This window comes from Lissotriton helveticus, chromosome 6 (assembly GCF_964261635.1).
Source record: "Lissotriton helveticus chromosome 6, aLisHel1.1, whole genome shotgun sequence".
NCBI lineage: Eukaryota > Metazoa > Chordata > Amphibia > Caudata > Salamandridae > Lissotriton > Lissotriton helveticus.
In genome coordinates, this window is record NC_136067.1 from 521673146 (window position 1) to 521695971 (window position 22826).

General features: G+C 46.8%; 1 protein-coding gene across 4 annotated transcripts in view; it reads left to right on the forward strand.

Moving 5' to 3' along the window:
- Positions 1 to 22826, forward strand: part of PRIM2 (DNA primase subunit 2) — a 1274342-nt gene that overhangs the window by 349578 nt on the left and 901938 nt on the right. For all 4 annotated transcript variants that reach the window (XM_078647995.1, XM_078647996.1, XM_078647994.1 and 1 more), the window contains one exon: positions 18672 to 18809. In XM_078647995.1, the coding sequence (XP_078504121.1) occupies positions 18672 to 18809 (138 nt within the window). The remainder of the gene's footprint in view (positions 1 to 18671; positions 18810 to 22826) is intronic.

A 22826-nucleotide genomic window follows, 5' to 3' on the forward strand; every position in this document is an offset into this window, starting at 1 on the left:
GCTGCAGCAATAATGAAGACAGTCCGCTTAGTGGTGCTCACATTCTCCCTACCCCCACTATATCTACAGCCTGGGAAGAGCCACAATCATCGCTGCACTGACTTCCATCATCAACACTTCCCACAAAACAGCCACCTTCCCAGATAGTTGATAACACGCCAAAATCACCACACTCCTCAAAAAACCCTCCATCGACCCTGAAGTTCTCAGCAACTACCAACCCATCTCCTTCCCAGACAAAGTTATTGAGAACACCACACACTAACCACCTAGAATGCCACAAACTCCTGGACAACTCGCAGTCAGCATTCCAAAACTACCACAGCACCGAAATAACCCTCATCATTGCTACAGATAACATACTCGTCCGTGGACAGACCACTGCCCTCATCCTCCTCCACCTCTCTGCTGACTTCGGTACGGTCTCCTACCACACATTCATTGCCAGAATACACACAGAGGAAATACAAGGATCATCACTCACATGGATAGCTTCCATCCTTTCCGGAAGAACAAAATCAGTCAGGCTCACATCATTCACATCCAATCCCAAGGACCTTATCTGCGGCGTCCCACAAGGATCATCACTCAGCCCCACACTTTTCAACATGTACATGACTTCTCTGGCTAACATCACTGTTGCAACCAGTGGTTCATTCCGTCCACCCCTGCTCCCTGACCCATGTTAGTACTTTCCGCTGTGAAGCTTGTGATAGAATGTTGGGAAGGGTTTTCAGTGAGGGGAGTGGATGGCCATTAAAGGAGTTGTACTATCTCAAGCTGCGTCCTGGTTCTTTCTGTACTAATCAACTTCCAACACTGGCGACGGACCTGTGCAGGGGACAGTTGTGGCCATCTCCCCTTTGAGTGCTCTCTCCACACGGTCACATATCTGAAGTTAAGATATTTGGAATGGTGATCGCTCCCTTTTTGTGTACTGACTTTCGTTAACTTTGGTGCTTGCGAAGGATAAGAAGCCGGTAGGAAGTCAAGGAGCCTTTGTACTTTTGGGAGCGCTGGAAATCAGGACGGGAAGCACACCATAGAACCCTGCTGTCAACGTACCTTACAGTGGAGAAAGCCTCGACGACGAATACATCGACGGTTGACAGAGGAGGTTTCTTGGTGTCACAGCATCGGCCATCGGTGGGAGTGTTAGAAAGGCGACCCTGGGGGGCAGAAGAGGTCTGACTGACCACCCCTAGGTCCACCTCTCCTTCGAGAAGTAGCCGAGCGTTACGGAGGGGCCTCCGGAATGAGGGCCCTCTCCGAGGATCGTACAGCCGAGTAATCACAACACTACAAACGGACACCACGCAAGAGATCAAGTTCTTAAGCTTTTATAAGTAATGAAGGTTGCTGGTTCTTGGCAGTATATACAGATGGATCGAAGGATCCGTAAAGTCTCGGAAAGGGGGATAGGTAGCGGGACAGTCTAGTTCTGGGCGGAGGAAGGGATACCCTACGCACAGCTCTCAATCCTCGAGCTGGGGGGTTCCGAGAGGTTCGAGCCGCGGCAGCGCCAGCAGGCTTTCAGATGGTTCAGCTAGGTAGGCCGCGGCAGCGCCAGCAGGCTCTCAGATGGTTCAGCAAGGTAGGCCGCGGCAGCGCCAGCAGGCTCTCGGATGGTTCAGCAAGGTGGGCCGCGGCAGCGCCAGCAGGCTCTTCAGATGGTTCAGCAAGGTAGGCCGCGGCAGCGCCAGCAAGCTCTCGGATGGTTCAGCAAGGTAGGCCGCGGCAGCGCCAGCAGGCTCTCAGATGGTTCAGGTTACTGGAGATGAGTTCGTCTGGTGTCGGCCGTGACAGCGTCAGCAGGGCTTCCAGTCCAGGATACAACTCCCGTCCTAATCCAGGGCTGGCCCAGATATAGGACTGGAGTCCTTTGATGTCCGGACCCTCGCGCCTGGGGGTCAGAGGGGCCGGGATGATGGTGTCCAGACACCCGGCAGGGGGGTGGAGCCAGCGCCCAGGGAGGCCGGAGGGTGATCGAAACCAGGCGTCCGGGGACGGCTGGAGGGCCATCGAAACACCCCTTTCTCCGGGATCTGTCGAGTGGCCACTCGACCACCTGGGTGGATCTTGGTGCCTCGATGTCTGGGCTTCGCTGGGGCCTGGGCCGGAGCAGAGGCCACGTGGTCGTGACGTGGTGGGCCCAAGATGGAGTCGGGCGCGGCCTCATGCTTATGTCGTGAGGGGCCCACGATGGAGCCAGGTCGGTAGTGGGGGTCCGGGATGGTGGCCGGACCAGCAATGTTGGGGCGTGCAGTGTCTGGCAAAAGGGCTGCCCGATGCTGGGTGGAGGGCTGATGTCGTCCTGGGCTCGCCATGCGGGAGCGGTAGGACCACGCCATGAGGCCGGGTCCAACAGGGAGTCCGTCTTGAGTTTTGTGGAATCCATGTTCTTTGGCAGCACTGTCTACGGCATGGGTGAGTGACATTTCCTGCCCCTGAACTGCGCCTATGTGACAGGACTCCCTGTTGAAGTTGTTCCTGTCGGCGTCCGGAGGAGGTTTTGTGAGGAGCTTTGCCTCAGGGGTAGTGTCTCAGCCCTGCAGCGCCTTGATGAACTTGTCCCGCCCTCGCTGCCGGAGAGGTGTGGTGTGAGGAGTGTTGCGGGAGGAGCAGTGTCTTGGCTGCGCGGCGCCTCAGCGACCTTGGCTCGCCCTCGACCACGGAAGGCTGGTGTGAAGAGTCTGCTGAAGTCAGTGTCTCAGCCCCGCGGCGGTTCAGTGAATATTGCCGCTCGTTTTTTTTTTTTGTCAGTTCTTCCGCAGTCACCTCATCTGGGGGGCAGTGTCTCCCTATGGCTTTTGCGCATTCATCATTTTCCCTTCCTGAGGAAAGGAAATAGTGTCCGAGTGCCTGTGTTCGTCTGAGAACCTTTCTGGGTCCAGTTGCATCGGATGTTAGTCTATGCTACAGAACTTGGACAAGGAGAAAACTACGTGGAAGTGAATAATAGTAAGAACTGCGCAGCGTGGAAAAGGTTGTCTGACTGTGGTAGTTCGCCTCATTTGAATAAAACCTCTGGTTTAAAGGTCCAAAGCTATTGAACTTCCATTTTCCCCACTATTTCCTTTATTTGCTGTGACTTATTATTCGGTTAAGATCTACTGTTTAGGATTGGTCTCGTCTCAAGGGGGCTGTGTTCATTTCCAAGAGTTTCTAACCTGGTTGTATATTAACTTTCAGTACTAGGGATTAGTTTTATCTGTCCTAACCACCATGGCAGCTGCAAGCATGAATCAACCCCCGCCTTTCCTAAATGACATAGGGCAACCCGAGATAAGCTGGAAGGAATGAGTGAAGCTTTTTGAGTCTTACCTTATAGCAATTGGGGGACAGAGGTTCAACTCTATAAGGAAACAACATATATTACTCCACAATCTGGGTGTGCAAGGGCGTAAAGTATATGAAAATTTACCTGTACCTGAGCAGGATGCTAATGCAGTGGGGGAAGTGGATGTGTTTGTGCAGACTATGGAGAAATTAGAGAAACATTTTGGTGATAGGATCAATGTGGTCCTGGAGCGTCATAAATTCTTTAAAAGATGTCTAGGGAAACAGGACTCAGTACAGAATTATATTGCTGTTCTGTGGGGACTGACTCAATTATGTGAATTTGGGGATCTCACCGACTCCCTAATAAGAGATCAATTGGTGAGGTGTACCAATAATCCACGTATTCAGGAGAAGTTGTTGGCTAAGAATCCAGGGCTGAAAGAAGCTGTTGAAATAGCTAAGTCAGTGGAGCATACAGCAAGATGTGTCAAAGAGATGAGGCCAGAAAGGGAGGTAGTAGCTACCATAAGTGATTCTGAAGAGAGTTTAGATGTGTACAAAATGAAGTTTAAGGAAAACGCTAGTACCAAGGTAGAACACAGAGAAAAGGGCCCCAAGTGTTACCGGTGTGGCAGTAACAATCATGTTGCCACCTATTTTCAATGCCCCGCCAAGTATGTCACTTGCAAGAAATGCAATAGAAGGGGGCACTTTGCCAGGGTGTGTCGTGATGGCGAGTTGCACTCAAGAGAAAATGAAAGAGGAACCGAAAAGGGTACAAATAGAGAAGTAAAATGTATTGAACAGAAAATAGAAAAGTTTATCTTGCAAGTGAAGGATATTGATGACACTGTGAATTCCATTTATCCTAAATGTGATGTATTAATTAATGATGAATGTATTGAAATGTTTGCTGATTCTTGTTCTCCTTTCACCTTGATTAATAAGGATGACTATGTTTCCTTGGGGGGAAGTAAGATTAGTGACCTTAAGAATCCTGATATTTCCCCTTCAGGTTACAATAAGGGCAATATACCCCTGCTGGGAATGAAGGAGGCGCAGATTCAATTCAAAGATAGGAAAACTTATGGGACAATATATGTAGTCAAGTCTGGTTCTAACCTGTTGGGGTGGGTGCACCAGAAAGAGTTGGGAATCATATTGGACCCCAATAGTCCAGAACAGGTTTTGCTTACTGAAAATGTTCCAGGAAATGAAAAGATCTGTGATGAATTCTACCCACTTTTCAAAGAGGAGCTATGATGCCTGCACAACTTCCAGCATAGGATTAAGCTAAAATCTAATGCCAAACCCATGGTGCATGGTCTGCGCACTGTGCCCCTCAAGCTTAAAGAACCACTAGAAAATGAATTGCGCAAGCTGTGTGATTTAGATATTATTCAGCCAGTGAGTTGTTCTGAGTGGTTGGCCCCTATTGTTCTCGCAGCCAAATCCAATGGGGAAGGTATCCGCCTCTGTGTGGATTTACGCAGTTTAAATGACTGTATCTGGGTGGAGAGACACCCTTTGCCAGTCATAAATGAGATGCTAAGCACCATGGGCCCTGCAAAATATTTCAGTGTTATAGATTTATCCATGGCGTACCACCAGATTGAATTACATCCGGATTCAAGACCACTCACGGCGTTTATTACGCCGTTTGGAGCTTTTATGTTCAAAAGAATGCCGTTTGGACTTGCGTCAGCGGCAGCCATCTTCCAAAGGGTCATGCAGAAAATCCTTGAAGGAGTAGAACATACCATGTGTTTTCAAGATGACATTTTGGTTTATGGTAAAGACTCAGAAGAACATGATAATGTCCTAAGGCAGGTTTTCAGAAAACTCATGGATGCAGGGCTAACTGTAAAAAAGGAAAAGTGCAGGATCAAGGTGGAACAAGTTGAATACCTGGGTCATTCCATCACAGGACAAGGTTTCAGACCAAAAGGAAGTTTAATTTGTGCAGTGAAGGAGGCTCCGAGTCCACGTAACAAGGAAGAACTTAAATCCTTTTTAGGGCTTATGGAGTACATGTCGAAGTATGTGGACAATTTCGCAACAAAGTGTGAGCCAATGAGACAAATGTTAAAAAAAGACAAGAACTTTGTGTGGAGTGAAGAACAAGAGGCTGTAGCTAATGCACTAAAGGAGGATCTGATCAACTCCCCTGCTCTGGGTACTTTTGATCCAACCAAAAAAACCATTCTCGCAACAGATGCATCAAACTATGGGTTAGGTGCCACTTTAGTGCAGAAGGATGGTAGTGAAGAAAAGGTAATTGCCTATGCGTCCAGGAGCCTTTCTTCCCCGGAGAGAAACTACTCTGTAATTGAACGAGAAGCCCTGGCGTGCTTTTGGGCGGTCAGGCATTTTAAGTTTTTTTTATGGGGGGTGAGGTTCACGATACGAACGGATCACAAGCCCCTCGTATATGTATTTTCGGTGAGAGGCTTGGAAAATTGTACTCCACGCATCAGCAGGTGGATTCTAGGATTAGAACATTATAATTTCAAGGTCGAACATGTGCCAGGCAAAGAAAATATTATTGCTGATTTCCTTTCGAGATCACCGCTGCCAGAGGAAGAAGGACCCGAGGAGGCTCTAGACAGCCCTATAATGATGATGAATTTTCCTGCCATCACTGAGAAAGAATGGGAAGACAGTATGAGGAAAGACAATGAACTTAAGGCGCTAATGGAGCAGATCAAAGGAGGATGGCCCAATAAGAAAAAGGACGTTGGTGCTGAGCTAGAAGAGTTCTGGGAAGTACGGAATGAATTGAGTGCCATTGGAGGGAAAGTGTACCGAAATAACAGGGTAATTCCGCCCAGGGAATTACGGAAGAGAGTCATAGACTTGGCGCACGAAGGCCACCTTGGGCGTAGCGCCACTAAAGCTAGAGTGAGAATGAATTTCTGGTTTCCCAAAATGGACAACATGACTGAGGAAGCTGTGAAGGAATGTGGAGCATGTGCCAAGAGCGACAAGTCCAAAACTATACACAAGGCCCCACTCTCTCCAGTAGAGGTTCTAACCAAGCCATGGAGCAAGTTGGCATTAGACATCATTGGACCCATGCAAATGCTGGGTGTACAGAAAAAGTTCATGTTGGTTCTGATTGACTACACCTCTCACTGGGTGAAGCAAAAATTTGTGCACAACATCAACACCAGAGCTGTAATTCAATTCCTGAAAGAAGTATTTTGTGAAGAAGGTATACCTTCCATTTTAGTTACTGACAATGGGGTACAGTTCACCTCTGAGGAAATGCAGAATTTTCTGGAGATTTCAGGAATCAAACATGAGACCACAGCTCTCTACTGTCCAAAAGCTAATGGCATGGTGGAGAGAGCAAACAGGGTCATCAAAGAGAATATCCAGCTGGCCATTGTTAATGGGCAAGATGTTGAGAATTGCTTGAGAGAATGTTTGTGGGCCTACCACACGGCGCCCAATAAAGTAACTGGGGTCTCTCCTTTTGTGTCTTTACGTGGAAGGGAGCCTAGTACCAAGTTTAACCCCTGCTGGTTAAATGGGGGTGATGTCAGGGATGTAGATTGGGAGGAGGCAGGAGAGAAGGTCAAACAACATCAAGATAAGTACAAACAGTGGTACGATAAGAAACATGGTGTGAAGTCTCAAAGGTGGGAAGTGGGAGACATGGCGCAAGCCAAAAGGAACACCAAATTAGGAACTGACATCAGCAAGTTCTATTCCCCCAGTAGGATTGTAAAAGTGTTAAAAAATGTTGTACAGTTTGAAAATGGTCAATGGTGGAGTTTTGACCACATTGTAAAAGTGCAGCCTTAACCCGTTTTTTATTGCAGAATCCTTCTTGTTCAGTTGTCTCCCCTTGTGTGTCAACTCTTCCTATTTGCTCGTTCCGCTGGGTACTTATTATTAGGAAGGGAGATGTGTTGCAACCAGTGGTTCATTCCGTCCACCCCTGCTCCCTGACCCATGTTGGTACTTTCCGCTGTGAAGCTTGTGATAGAATGTTGGGAAGGGTTTTCAGTGAGGAGAGTGGATGGCCATTAAAGGAGTTGTACTATCTCAAGCTGCGTCCTGGTTCTTTCTGTACTAATCAACTTCCAACTTCTCTGGCTAACATCACATCATCAGATTTCACTAAATCAACATCCTCTCATACGCTGATGACACCCAGCTCATATTTTCCAACTCAGATGACACCATCAAGATAAACTTTAATCAATGCATGATCAGCATGGCCAATTGGATGAAAGAAAACTGGCTCAAGCTTCACACCGACAAAACTGAAGTGCTTATCTTTAGGAATTAGCACTCATCTTTGGAACGCCACCTGGTGGCCCACCGAACTCTGACCAAGACCCACCCCCAATTATCCAGGCTAGGAACGTAGGCCTCATCCTGGATACAAACCTCACTGTTAGAAATAGGGTCTCTAGTTGGCAGTGGTTTGCATCCTGAACAAATAGGGACCCTTACTCTAATCAGAGTAAGGGGATTAAACACTTTAAGGTAATCCCTGGTCACCCCTTTGGTAGCTGGGCACGAGCAGTTAGACCTGTCTCAGAAACAATGCGCAAGTAGTGAAAACACTACAAAAGAAGTCCACACCAGATATCACTTTTCAGAGGTTAAATTAGTTCAGTCCATAGAAATATATGGATGCCTCACTTTTAGCACAAAGTACCTTGGATGTATGAAAATTCAAAGACGAAACCGGGGAAGTGAGGCACCGGTAAAGCAGGGCTATGCATCAGATCCTTACTCCTAGGGGAGGTGATACATTGGTTCCTTACTGCCAGGGGATGTGATTCATTGGTTCCTTACTGCCAGGGGATGTGATGCAAAAGTCTCCAGACACGTGGCCTTGGTTCCTTATTGCTTGGCAATGTCGATGAAGAATCGGTGCCCAAGAACGATGTGTCGAAAATGTAGATGCGCTGCATCGACTCCACAGCTGTGAAGCAGGCGCTGCGTCAAAGTTGGAGGGGTGCATCACAGACTTTGGTGATGCAGTGCTTGAAACTCAGCTGCAGTGGTTTTTCTGATGTGCTGTGAGGGAAAGCTGGGGCCTGCGGTGATAGCAGTGGTTGATATGATGATCGCGAACCATTTTCCAGTGCTTGCAGCGGTGATGCATTTAAGTTTGTAGCGATGCGTTGATAAAAACAGATGCCGGGAGTCTGCGTGGATTTTCTCCTTCAGTTCACCAGATTTAATTTCCAAGGGCCCAGGCTTAGGGGCTGGATTTGGACCACTAAGGCAGCACTCTCAGCCATTACTTCTAGCCAGAAGGCCACATGTCTTCCACTTTGATGCGCGACTTGATCTGGGTTTCTTGTGAAGGCTGCTTTCCCCTGTATCTGTTGTGAACCTATTCAGTGTCGTATGAAATAGACATGTCATACAGGCGGCTGTAAATGGTCGAATAGCATATATAATACGAGCATTTGTAACACTGTTAAACGTTGGCTGACAAGCCTGTCGTGGGGACATTCGGGCCCAGCAAGCCGGATCCTCACCAGATCACTGGACTCGACTCCCTACCCAGGGACTGGACAGGAAGTGTGGGCAGAAACAGGGGAACCCACTCAACCCTGGTAAGAGAAAAGGCAGGGACCTTAGGGGTGGGGACAAGCTAACCCAGAAGGGGACGAACGCCAGGGATAGAAAGGATTTCACTAATAAATAGACTAGTAAAACAAGCATTGGAAATGCAATAGGTCTCGCATTAGAAAAGTTGGAGCTATTGGTCTTGTAAATGACTAATATTTTATTTATGTGTTGGTTTTTAAAATAGCTAAATGGATAGCTTTGTCATTTACAATGCCAATAGTTATAACTTTCGCAAATGTGACACCTATAGCATTTGGAATGCAACATGTTTTGTATTTTTGTGACTTAGATGGCAGCTCTGGTCGTTAGGCCACATCTCTAGAGAGCACGAGAGTGCAGCAGGGGAGAGAAGCACAGAGAGGGAGCAGAGAGTGCAGCAAGGAGGAGAAGCACGGGGAGGGAGCCCAAGAGTGAAGCAAGGGTGAGATGCACGGACAGGGAGCCTGAGAGTGCAGCAGAGGACAGAAGCATGGAGAGGGAGACAGAGTGTATCAGGGGCGAGAAGTACGGACAGGGAGCCCAAGAGAGAGAAGCAGGAGAGGGAGTCTGAGAGTATAGAAAGGGAGAGAGTTGAGTATAGAAAGGGAGAAGATGAGTTTGGGAGAGAGGCATGAGAGGTGGAAAGCAGAGCAATGGAGATAGACCTGGGAAAGGAGTAACCATGGGGGAGATGAAGATGAGAACAACCGGGAAAAACTAGTGGTGTTGACTAATGCCGGAATGGTATAAATGATGCTGTGTTAGTGCTCATTGACAATCGTGTGTACCTTGAGGAGAGATGGGAGAGGGGAAGGGAGAGTGAGGAAAGAGGGGAGAAAGGGAGGAGAGTGTGGAGAGAGAGCAGAGAGGGTAGAGGAGAGAGAAGGAAGAGTGTGGGGAGGGGAGAGAGAGGAGACGGGAGAGTGGTGAGAGGGTGGAGAGTGGTGAGAGGGAGGAGAGTGGTGAGAGGGAGGGTAGAGTGGGGATAGAGGGGGAGGGGAGAGTGAGGAGTGAGGGGAAAAAGAGAAGGGAGGGGAGAGTGATGGTGAGAGGGGAGAGTGGTGAGAGTGCATACTGGTGAGGTGAGATGAGAGAAGATAGTTGTTATAGGGCAGAGTGGTGAGAGGGCAGAGTGGTGAAAGGGCAGAGTGGTGAGAGGGCAGAGTGGTGGTGAGAGGGCAGAGTGGTGGTGAGAGGGGAGAGTGGTGGTGAGAGGGGAGAGTGGTGGTGAGAGGGGAGAGTGGTGGTGAGAGGGGAGAGTGGTGGTGAGAGGGGAGAGTGGTGAGAGTGGAGGAGAGAGTCAGGCCTGGAGAGAGTGAGGAGAGGGGAGAGAGGCGAGAGAGGGGTGAGTGAGGAGACAGAGGGATTGGAGAGGGAGTGTAGTGGTGAGTGGTAAGAGGTGAGATGGGGAGAGGGGTGGGTGAGGAGAGGGGTGAGTGAGGAGAGGGGAGAGGCGAGGGGAGAAAGGGGAGAGAATGAGGGGTGAGTGAGAAGAGAGGGGGGAGGGGAGGTTGAGGAGAGTGAGAAAAGAGGGGGGAGAGTTATTTTTCACTTTTTAAAAGCCTTTTAAAAAAATCTCTCAACCTTTTTTTTATTTGCACCTTTTTAACCAGTTCTTGGTTTGAGGGCAGCTAAGGTATGCACTTCCCAGAGACAAGCATATGATTTATGAGGTATTTGTGCTTGACTTGATAGCCATGTTATTGCGTCTTATCAGTTGCTGGAAACTTCCCTGTTATGGAGCCCCCATGTTTGTCCGGCATGAAAGTGAGTTTTACCATCTTCCCAGCCCCTTGCCAAAGCCTTCCCGGTGTAAGCTCCACATAGGCAGCGTTGAATGTTCTTTGTGCCTACATATTTAATGCCCGTGCAACAAACAAGAAACTTTAAAAAGCAAGTGGGAAGGGGAGCTGCGGTGCGCCGCGAGGCAGTTGGGTTCCCGAAACAGACACAGCTAGGAGGGTGAAGGGCACAAATCCACTCCTGCACTGGCGAGAGCTGTGAGAAAATGCGCGGCTGCCATTTGAAAAGATAAAACACAGCAGGCGCCCGGTTGATGAAAGGAAACATGCTGTGTGCTGCGGAGGGCAGGTGAGAATGGGTGGGTGAAAAAATAAAAAAAAATGAGAGTGAGTGAGGAGGGATGTGGCGGGACACAGAAGCAAGGATGAAACGGCCCGAGATGCACAATTGAATTAAAAGTAAACAGGAGGAAAGGCCGACAGCGACAGTGAAGAAGAGAAAGAAAAAGAGCGTAACAGAACGAGCTGTCAAGAGAGGGAGAGGTAGAGAGCGGGAGACCGTGAGGTAAATGGAGGAGAGTGAAACAGAGCGGGAGATATGAAAGAGAGGGCAGGGGGAAGACACGAGCCGGGGAAGGAAGGCTAGGTGGAAATAATGGAGATAGTGCAGAGATAAAGTGAGAGGGCGATTCAGCTAGACAATGAAAGATAAGAGAGTGGAAATGTGTGAAACACTGACAGAGAGGATTGGAGAAAGAACAAGGCAAGGAGACAAAGCAGTTAAAATGATAAAAGATAGACGGGGCACAAACAATCCTTTAAATAAAAATGTGTCTGATCCATGCCAACTGTGGGCAGAGAACCCGAATTGACAGAGGGTGAAGGAAGGCAAGAATGACACCGCTCTGGAATGTAGACCTTACTGGACAGGAGTCGATATGGGGGTGGGCACACCACATCAATTCACAGGATAAGAAGCAACATCACGCTTGATAAAACAGAAAGCGCAAATTGAAGGCAATGGAGGATTTCCTAAATGAACATTTGCTGCATCCAAAAGACAAGGAAATGGTAAATGCTACGTCGAATGATAGGTTTAAAGGGTCAAAATATGAACATTTTCAACTAAGATGTAAACATACATAAAGCCAGAGAACATTTTACAATCCCAATATTAAAACTGAGCAGGGTAAGGAAATATGAAATAAAAACAGAAACTTCAATACATTAAAAAAAAAAAGAATTTCGGTGTTGACGTTTTTCAAAATTGATTAATAAAAAGGTCCGCAATGGGGGGGCTGTTCAGGTTCAAGAGCGCAAATTCGCTAACTGTGAACTGTCCCACTTTCCGTGCAATGAGTTAAGGCAAAAAAACTGTAGAGCTCTTCTCAGAGCACATGTGAAGTGATACCGCTGGAGCCTGTTTACCCTTCGCGCGTGAGACAGAAAGCGCTTTGAACCTATTAGGTGTTTAACTAGTACACTATTTAAAGTCACTCAGTCAACTGCCTAAGAAGTCATGAATCAACAAATAACAATTACGCAAAAGGGAAGGCAGACAACGGAAGAGAAAAGCTCACTAAACTATTATAATGTTTGCAGACCTGCTATTATTCATTAGATGAAATCAGCTGTTTTAGGCATTTGTTTTTATTAAGAATGTTAATCACGCAAACACACCACAAAGTAGGAATCGAGATAGGGAAAGAGTATCTAAGCGTACAGCATCAATGCCATATGTTACAATAAATAGGATGAGTAAAACAGGACAACACAAATAAATATTCAAATAGCACTAGTCTGCACAATTTTACAGCGTTAACTATCTCGGACTCAGGCTTTAAAGCTCACTGTTGAGCAGCATCATCAGATCACAAAGAATACCTGCAGCATCTTTCACGTGCATCATCAGTCAAACAGCGTCTCCTGGTGACCAAATCTAGATAAAGTCTGAAATAGTGTCCCTTTAAACGTAATGATGCCGCATTTAATGAGATAAAAATAATTGTGCTTTCAGAATCACCATGTTGGGAAAAGTTTGAAAAAAGTGAACCTGTGCAAGGACCCAGGTCTTAGCACAACCCTATGCCTTGGGAAAAGTTTGAAAAAAGTGAACCTGTGCAAGGACCCAGGTCTTAGCATAACCCTATGCCGCAAACATAAAAGCTGCCATGTTAAAATAAACAGCAGACAGGGCCTGGGTGCCGTGTAAAGTGAAAGTACGGCCGGCCTGGGCAGTAAAAGGGGAGGAGGGAGGAGAAATGCGAGTCAGGGCAGCAGCAGCCTTTGATGTTGCCGCCGGCCGTGCAGTGAATAATTAGGGGAGGAGAAATGCTGGCTGGGGGAAGCAGAGATGCCTGTGGGAGGGGGGCTTTGATGTGCTGGTGGCTTTGATGTGCACGAGCTTTTTCTCGGGCACTGCAACAAATCGCCGAGATTGTTAAGCTCTGTTTAAGCCACAATAGAGCTCGCCAGCTATGCGCATGCGCATCAGCAGGCGAGCCCTAAAAAAACATTGGCGTCGGTGTGTTAATTCTCCGGGCCGTTACTTCAAAACATGACAGAGCGTTATAATAATAAATAAAACAAAATACAAAATCCATGTCGTGTGCCTGGAGTACGCGTTCTCATCTTCTCTGCCTTGGCGCTCTGCATAGTATTTTTGGGTTTCGCCTGCCGAAGGCTGCTGCGCAGCCTTTCAGCGCAGGTGAAATCCTATGTCGACAATAAGCACTTCGGGAACGTCCCCCGGCTCTCATTGGCTAGCTCCATAAATGGAGGCTAGCCATTGAGTGCCGGATCTGTCCGTCAAGGCCGGACCAGATTCGGGGGCGTTCCCGAGATTTTTTCCCAGGGCGGAGTTACGTTTTTTCCTGTTCCCTCCCCTTTCCCGCCGTCCGTGTCCTCTCCCGCCCCCTCCCGTCGTCCGTGTCCTCTCCCGCCGTCCGTGTCCTCTCCCGCCCCCCTCCCGCCGTCCGTGTCCTCTCCCGCCCCCCTCCCGTCGTCCGTGTCCCCTCCCGTCGTCCGTGTTCTCTCCCGCCCCCCCTCCCGTCGTCCGTGTTCTCTCCCGCCCCCCTCCCGTTCGTGCAACTCGAGTCAGCTGTGCCCATCAGCGAAAACAGGCAAGAGAGAGACTCTGAAGGGTACACGCCCTCACTGCTCTCCCCTCTGCTCAGGAGAAGGCGCCGCTTCTGGATTGGCGAAGAGGGGTTGCTGTTGTCACCAGCCACTAAACGGAAGGCGCCAACGCGGACCCTGTCCCAGGAGGGGACAGCAGATGCGGCGCGGTCGGACCCAAGTCGGCAGTCAGGTAAGTTTTCTTTTTTTTTTTAACTTTTCTTTTTAATGCCCCCGGCCTCTCATTCCAGCGCTTCCCCACCAAATCCCCCCCAACCCCTCCCCCGCGAGTATTGCAAGCTGTGACTGTTTATGTCGTCTGCCTTTCTCAGCTCCTGTATTTCTTATCCGAGGCAGCACATTTCGCGTCCCGATTTCCCTTTCCTAACAGTGCTTCAGTTTATTGGCATTTTCAACAGTTGTCTACGGGGGAAAGAAAGCTACGTACTTTGTATAATTGTATTATATTCTTTTCCATAACATACCGGCAGTTTGACAGCAGACTCCAGTTTTCATTGAGAACCTGCCTTTTTTCCTCTAGCTTAAATTGACCTCAGCCGCTGATTAAAGACAGCTTAGTTATTTAGTTCTAAACTGTTGCAGGTTGGCCCTGCACTGCTTGCAATTAGACAGGCTTGCTGTGATTGCTGAACTGTGCCAATATGTGCAAAGGCTGGTTATTCTAAAAACCGCGGTGTAATTTATCTTCAGATTCCCCCAGCGCTCATGTGGCAGCTATGGTAGAACAGTCTTCTGCACTCTTGCCCGTCACTCCCTTCTGTTATTCTCCTTGTTCCTGTCTCTTTTCTTAGTGATCTCCCCTGTTGACTCGTGCCTGCTCCTCGCTCTCAAATCCCCCATATTGCCTGTTGTGTTTCCTGGTGATTTTTCCCTGAGCCCTCCTTTCTTCTCCTCCCTCTAGGCTTCATCCACTATTCTTGTGGTGTTTTCTGGTGAACTGCCCACTGCTCCCTGTAGGGTCCCGCTGGTTTTTCTTAGAGAACTCTCCCCTGCAGTTTAACCCCATGCCCTCTCCCTTTCTCCTTAATAAATGCTCCCTCCCACGGTCCTTGAAAAGTTTCCTGGTCCTTGAAAAGTTTCCTGTTGCTCTGTCGTCTGAAGCTGTCTCTCCTGCACTCTCTTCTGCGTGTGTGTATGTGTGTGGGTCGATGCCTTTAGGAAGCGCCTCTGTACCCGAGTGCAAGACAAATCATGCTTTAGAAAACCGTATTGAGACACAGCCAGGTCTGCTAAGAACGTCAAACGGTCATTAATTTCTACTTTTCCCACGCAGCGAGGTATTTTATTTAGGCATAAACATTATTCAAATATTAATATGCGCCAAATCCTGCTGCATGCAGAGAGAGTACGCAAATTCGAAACGAGTGTATGATTATATAATAATGTACTGCTTTTATTAAGTGACTTCTTCAGAGGCCACAGAGGTTTAGGGGGGCACCAATGTTGAAATGTGTGTCACCCAAGGTTTGGGGTCTGACAAGCCTCTGGCTCATGTTTGGGGGAGCTCCAATGTTAAAATGTGTGTCACCCGAGGTTTTGGGTCTGACAGGCCCCCTGCTGCTCGGATTCATTTAACACATTTAATACATCTGTGCATTGTATGTTGCAATATATAAGGCTGCTTGCGCCAGGTACAGTGCTGCACTTGGCGTCCTTCAGGCCGACACACTGCCCTTCTGTTACTTTTTAGCTTGACCCGTAATTTTCTGTTTTAGGGTCTCTGAATACAGAGGACGGGTGAGAGAACTGTGGGGAAGTGTTAGGCTGAGGTCGAATTGCAGTGATTACGAAATATAGTTTAACACCAACCGCATTTGAGCAATTAAACACATTGTACTGATACGGTTGACGTGGGTGCTTTTTTTTTTTTTAGCTAGAACTGTCATCGAGGTGAAGTCTGTTATAAGGGTGGTGTGCATGTATTGGATGGATGAAAAGATCATAAAATTCATCTATGAAGACAGCCCTGTGTGCCTCCCAAAGTAAAATATATTATGTGAAACAATCATCTATATAGACGTTTCTTGTAATAAAGGATGTACCGCACATATTTACAGCATCCTATTTACATTCTAAAGTATGTTCAGTTTTCCTTTTCCTATCTGTTCCCAGTACAGAGCCTAAGGAAGCACATGAGTACACTAAAAAAACAGACCTGCAGAGCAGCATTTTATGTTTGTCTCACTATTTTTGATTTGATTGTAATGTTTTCTTCACAGTTGTGCTTTAAAAATGCTATATTTGAATCCCCCTTGTTTCAACAATTTGCAGTAAATATGTGGTGTAAAACCCACCATTTGAATCCATTTTTTCTCAAAATTTCCCCCCACACCCTCCTTTTTCAGTTCGGCATGCTCGCTTCGCTTGCTCGCTTATTACATTAAGGTACAACATTTTTCACCCCACCACTTTCAAAATCCACCAGCCGCCACTGGTGTTACTACCACCGCTCCCGGGCTCAGGCGCTGTGAAGAAAACAATTTCACCAGTTGCACGGAGCTGTCGGTGCGCAGAGGGTTAAATCTGCCTCCCACCCCCGGGCCGCGGGGAGGCTGCGCCGTGTAATGCGTGCACGCCCCCTCACCCGCCTTCTCCCCCTCTTGCCTTCTTGCTCTATTGCAGGAATTGAATGGCCGGTCCCTGAGCTTCTCCACGCTTTCCAGGGCCTGGGTGGCGCGGGCCTGGGGGCTGCTGGCGGAGGCTTGAGGCACAGAAGCGCCCCGGTGGCCGAAGGGGCGGGCGCGTGAACAGGAGACGTGAGCGGCCCGCTGCAAGGGGTCGACTGAGTCAGAGCCACCCGCCGACACCCGAGGGAAGAATGAACACAACAACAGGTAATGCGCTGGCTCTGAGGAGGGGTGGCGGAACTGGGGTGATGTGGCGGCATCCCTGCACGCTGTGCACTGGATTGTGCACTGTTCCCACGACCGGACTCGCCTCTGTGTGATAGAACGCCACCTAGGCCTGTCGAAGCCTCGGGCTCGAGTCGGAGCGCAGACGGAGCACTCGGAATGGGGCGGGCAGGTACAGAGGGCCTCGGGCGGGGAAGGAGGAGACGTAAGTTTTGCAGGCCGTGTTAGGGGATAAAAAGCAACCTAAATGCATTGTGGGAGCCACTGAGCCACACACTAGGGTCTGAAGCACCCATGGCTGCAGGGAAACGCAAGAGAAGGAGACAGTGCACCCAATGAGAGCTCTGGGGGCCACACAACTGCTCCAGTGTGTGTGTGTGACTGCTCCAAGCTGTGTGTGTATGTGTGTATGTTACTGCTCCAGTGTGTGTGTGTGTGTGTATGTGCCTGCTCCAGTGTGTGTGTGTGTGTGTATGTGACTGCTCCAGTGTGTGTGTGTGTATGTGACTGCTCCAGTGTGTGTGTGTGTGTATGTGACTGCTCCAGTGTGTGTGTGTGTGTGTGTATGTGACTGCTCCAGTGTGTGTGCGTGTGACTGCTCCAGTGTGTGTGCGTGTGACTGCTCCAGAGTGTGTGCGTGTGACTGCTCCAGAGTGTGTGCGTGTGACTGCTCCAGAGTGTGTGCGTGTGACTGCTCCAGAGTGTGTGCGTGTGACTGCTCCAGTGTGTGCGTGTGACTGCTCCAGTGTGTGCGTGTGACTGCTCCAGTGTGTGTACAATTATTCTACAAAGCGCTACAAATATCCAAAGCACAATTCAGTAAAGCGCTAGAAGTATTCAGAGCACAAACGTATGGCTAAGAGCAACACAGCGAGCGCAGAGAATATGAATATTAAATCAATTTGGCAGGGCTTATCGCAAAATAGCGCGATTGTACACAGCAATCAGCCCAACAATACTTATCTGATGAGGGCAATGCACGCAGCCTAACGATATCAGGAGTGAATCAGGGAGCCAAACGATGCCAGGATTAGAGCAGGGAGGTTGGGGAGCGACCGCTACTGAGAGCGTCAGTGTGTGTGTGACTGCTCCAGAGTGTGTGTGTGACTGCTCCAGAGTGTGTGTGTGACTGCTCCAGAGTGTGTGTGTGACTGCTCCAGAGTGTGTGTGTGACTGCTCCAGAGTGTGTGTGTGACTGCTCCAGAGTGTGTGTGTGACTGCTCCAGTGGGTGTGTGTGACTGCTCCAGTGGGTGTGTGTGACTGCTCCAGTGGGTGTGTGTGACTGCTCCAGTGGGTGTGTGTGACTGCTCCAGTGGGTGTGTGTGACTGCTCCAGTGGGTGTGTGTGTGTGTGTGTGGGGCTCTGGATGTGTGTGTGTGTGTGTGGGGCTCTGGGTGTGTGTGTGGGGGGGCTCTGGGTGTGTGTGTGGGGGGGCTCTGGGTGTGTGTGTGGCTGGCTCTGGGTGTGTGTGGCTGGCTCTGGGTGTGTGTATGTGGTAGTAATTGCTGTCTGCTGAGCTCGTCCGTAGGGTACAATAGGTCTCACATTTACGAGAGATTAAGCTATTGGCAATTTAAATGACAATGCCATTTATTTATCTGTTTTCAAAACCAACACATAAAAACAAATTTTGTCATTTACAATGCCAATAGCTCTAACTTTTCCAAAGGCGAAACCGTTGCATTGTAAATGCTTGTTTTGAGTTTGCTATTCAGGCTCTGACAGTAAAACAAGAGGAATGGGTCTCGTTTACAGCGCCGTGCTACTTTGAAACGCTTCTTTTCTTAGGGAAGTGTTTCTATAATTTGTTTACCCAATAACATTGATAGAAGGACTCTCTCCTTGTCGTGTAGACCGTCCCTGCATAAAGAGCTTTTATTTTGCCATCAAAGACTAGCCTAACATTTAAAACGTTTTAGATGGAATACTGCTTTGTGACAGTGCGATATTGTCAAATAATAAGTAGCAGGGGTTCCTTGCTAAAGCTTAAAAAGTCCACTTTCTGTCTGAACCAGAAGCGGGTGGAAATGACATGTTTGAGTCGTTTCTAATATTGCTTTCTTTTCTTTGTAGGTTCCTTTCCAGGATGCGCTCGATTTGGTTCGCCCAAGAAAAGTCTTCCTTCGGAAAGGCTTTGCCTACGTCCCGCACCAGGATATTGTTGCTATTGTCCTAAACGACTTCAGAACCAAGCTTTCAAAGGCCCTGGCAGTAAGTGCATCCCGTCACGTTTTGCCTGCCCCAAATATCGATTTAAGTTGTATTTTTTCTTTAATTTACCAGTCACAATGTCGTGAAGCCACCGCTCTAAGACTCTCGTTTCCTGGTTATCTCCGTAAAATGAAATGGAAACCCACTTGCAGAGCTCGGAAGGGGAAACGTGAAACCTCCCGCGGCGCGTGGCTAAGCCTGTAGAGATTAACTTTAAATAGCACTTTATCTCGCGGTGGGTGTAACATGGCGGGCTCCTGTACGGATATTGTACAAAGGAAGCCGCTCTTGAGCGCAGCTCCCACTGAACATTCAATATGCAGCGCGGCGCGTGCCGCTAACATGCCTTTTGTGGCGCTCTCGTGCGAGCAGCTGTAAGTGGTGAGAGGCCAACAATTGAAGGGGAAATGGAAATCTGAAGTATTTCTATTCCATGGGAGGTCTCTAAGAACTCTTTATGAACGCACCTCTGTTGATGAACGTAGGCTGATCCAGTCATGTTTAAAGTACAGTCATAGGATTGATGGCGAAATTGTGTTGGGATTATAGATTTGACTGTAACAAAATAAAAAAACTTTAAAATATATATCTTCGTGTCTCCACTTAAAAGCATCCTAAACTATTAAGTTAATATAATTTTTAATTGTAATGGCTTGTACGCAAACAATGTCCCATTATTCGCTGACCAATGATGAAACAATCTATAAAGCATTTTGAGAAGTGTAACTATTTTAATTCATACAGTGCAGGAAAGGTGGGTTTGGGCAAGGAGAACACTATCAGGAATTCGATGTTGACCAGAATACAAAGATATACATATTGGTAAGCAATATGTAATGGGGGAGTGGAAACAGTTATGCTATCGAAGTAGTGCGATTAAATGGGGACTAAATTAATGAAAATGCCCTTGGCCGACTTGACCAATATTGGTTGAAGATGGGTAAAGGGGGACATGTTGGATAGGTTTTAGAACAATCGAGACAATCTTTGCTATTTGAGCTTTTTTTCCGATTAGAATCGTGAAAATGGAAAAGGTGATTAACTGAAAAATAAAGTATTAGCAACTTTACTTGGATCGCAGTATGGTGGGAGGTGACCAGGTGTAATAAGCAGGGGTTGCTTTCACAGCTTAAGGGCAGCCTATGATGCACGTCTCTTAAGTCCACCATTGTAGAGGAGGAATCTTCCAGTAGTTCAGTTTAAAAGCTTTATTCTGTTGAATTAATCAGCCATACAGCATAACAGAAGTTCAAACATACAAAAGGAAAATACCATCAATTTAGGTAACTACATCCATATAAAACATCCATAAAAAGCGACGGACACAAATTCGTTATACAATTTGTGCAAAAGATAGCCTTTCATGAGTTTGACTAAGATTCCAGAGTCAAAGTCCAACAGGGAACATCATAAAGCGCAATGTGCAAAATACAAAATGATACACAATCCAGTATGCCCTTAAAAATACAATCACTGGTTAATAACAATTGATTTCCTGATATTAATAGCCTTTAATAAAAATGATGCTAGGTGGAAACACAGTCCTGGATCCTCCATACCGATAAGCAGGTTCATGGCATCCTGCGGGGATCTGATATTATACTTTAAAAAGATAGGTTTAAATAAAAAATTATAACATTCGAATAGAATTTACAAGAAAGTAAAATATGGAAGCAACTTTGCTGAGAAGCTCCATCACATGGGCACTGAATGGTGGTGCTCGGTTTCATTTTAGTAAAAGCTACCAAGTGATGGGCTATGCCTAATCTTAGGCGTGTCAATACATATCTATGGGAAACATTTGTTACAAAAGTTACATACGATTGGAAACCCTTTACAAGTTCCAGTTGCCGGTAGTATATCACTGTCGATTGTTTCTCAATTATACAGGAACGAGATGCCCTTTTCGCCTCCAAGAAAACTATTTTAATCTGGGATTTTGATATAGAATCTGTAGGCATGGGTCCAAACGTATATCACATTTAAATAAGCAAGCAAACCAATAACAAACATATTTAATCCACGGTATTTTATTGCGATTATCTAACCTTAGACAATCTCGAATTAAGGTTTGTGTGAAGTCCGTCTCTTCCTTACTCCATATGGATTTCCAAAGGAGGAGAGGGCGCATAGCCGCTAGGTCTGAGATATAGTATAGACCTACCTCATTATGGATTAATTCAGTAGAGGCAGAGGGCGGGACACATAATAAACGTTTAAGGAACAGGTTCTCTTCAGTTAGTAGGGAATTTTTTGTACAATATCCCCAAAGTCCTGCCCCATATAAAGCTGCTGTCACACACCTAGCCTTAAAAATATCCACCATATCCTTTGGTCTACGATTTCCTAATTTAGCTGCAAATCTAAATATACCATTGACATTCCTCGACATTTTAGACCTAACATTGGCATGTTCATGGACCCAGGTTCCATTCCCTGAGAAAGTCACTCCCAAATAACAAAACAAATTGATCACCTGAACCCTAGAATCATCAATATAAAAGGGCCTGGTCAATTTGGGGTGCTTACCACATGCCATAATGAATGTTTTCGTTTTATTTATAAGAAGCTTCCTTTTGTCGATAAATAATTTAAAATTGTTAATAAGGCACTGTAGTCCGATAGGAGTACAGGAGAGTAAAACCGCATCATCGGCGTATAAGCGAATTGGTGCGTTTTTCTCGAAAATCTTAGGGGAATCGGCCAGAATTAGCCTCAATGCCGAATCTACTTTATTAATAAATAATGAAAATAATAATGGAGCCAGCACACATCCCTGGTGGATGCCTCGTTTAACATAAAAAAAAGGGGTACATTCTCCTGTTTGGCCATACCCCACGTTACTTGAGAGTTTCTCGTATAATCTTGCTAAAAAGAAAACAATCTCTTTAGGGGCGCCCATTTCTAATAAGAGTGGCCATAGGATGGAATGGTCAACCAAGTCAAAGGCGCTGCTGAGGTCTGCGAAACATAGGTATAAGTTACCTTCTTTTGCTAGGGTATGTTTACTAATCAATAGGTCTAGGTTTACACATTGTTCCATTGTGCCTATGCCTAGGCCTTTCCTAAATCCATATTGGACTTCTTAGAGGATCGTGTTTTCATTCGCCCAACTTTCAAGTCTTTTAAGTTAGGTCCTACTCATTATCTTAATAGAAGAGTCCAAAAGGGAAATAGGATGATAGTTACTCGGTTCAGACTTTGATCCTTTCTTATGGATAGGTATGATTATTGAATTACCCCATGACAACGGAATTGAATCCTCAACAGCAGCATTAAAAACTCTAGTTAAAATTGGGGACCATAGATCCATTTCATGCTTATATAGGTCAATTGGCACCCCATGAGGGCCCGGGGCCTTGCCCCCCTTGCTATTTATTAGTCCATCATATACTTCCTCGATATCAATCAACAGGGGTAATACAGGCCAGATAGTATTTTGAGTAGGTAAATTAAAATGAACACACTCCTATCAGGATAGTTAAAAATGCTAGAAAAGTGTTCCACCCAGGCATCGCAGTTGACTAAGTAATTCAATTCCGGAATGTGGTCGTCCTTCAAAAAGGGGCAATTCACTGTTTCCCAAAAGAGTTTGCTATCATTCGTGTCCGCTGCTAAACTCAGTTTATCCCAAGCTTCAGTTTGGAGCTCTACCTTTCTGCCCTTGATTGCTAACTTATAAGTGAGACGCAAGTTTTTAATAATATCCAATTGTCTAGGTTTACTATTCAAGGCCTTTTTCAGGCCCCGTAGCACTCTGGAACAGTTCTGATCAAACCAGCCCACATTATGATTTTTGTTTTCTCTATACGGTCGACTTAAGGAACCTTCCACAACCTTATTTATCTTGGAGAAATTAGAAAGTATCATTTTAGCATTAATATCATCTTCAAGACCCATTTTAATTTCTTCCCTACAATCAATTATTACCTTACGTTTGAAATCGATAGGGATTATTCTAGCCCGTTTAATCCGTACCCCATTAGATCTACATGGGGTTACGTGTAAGCCATGTGT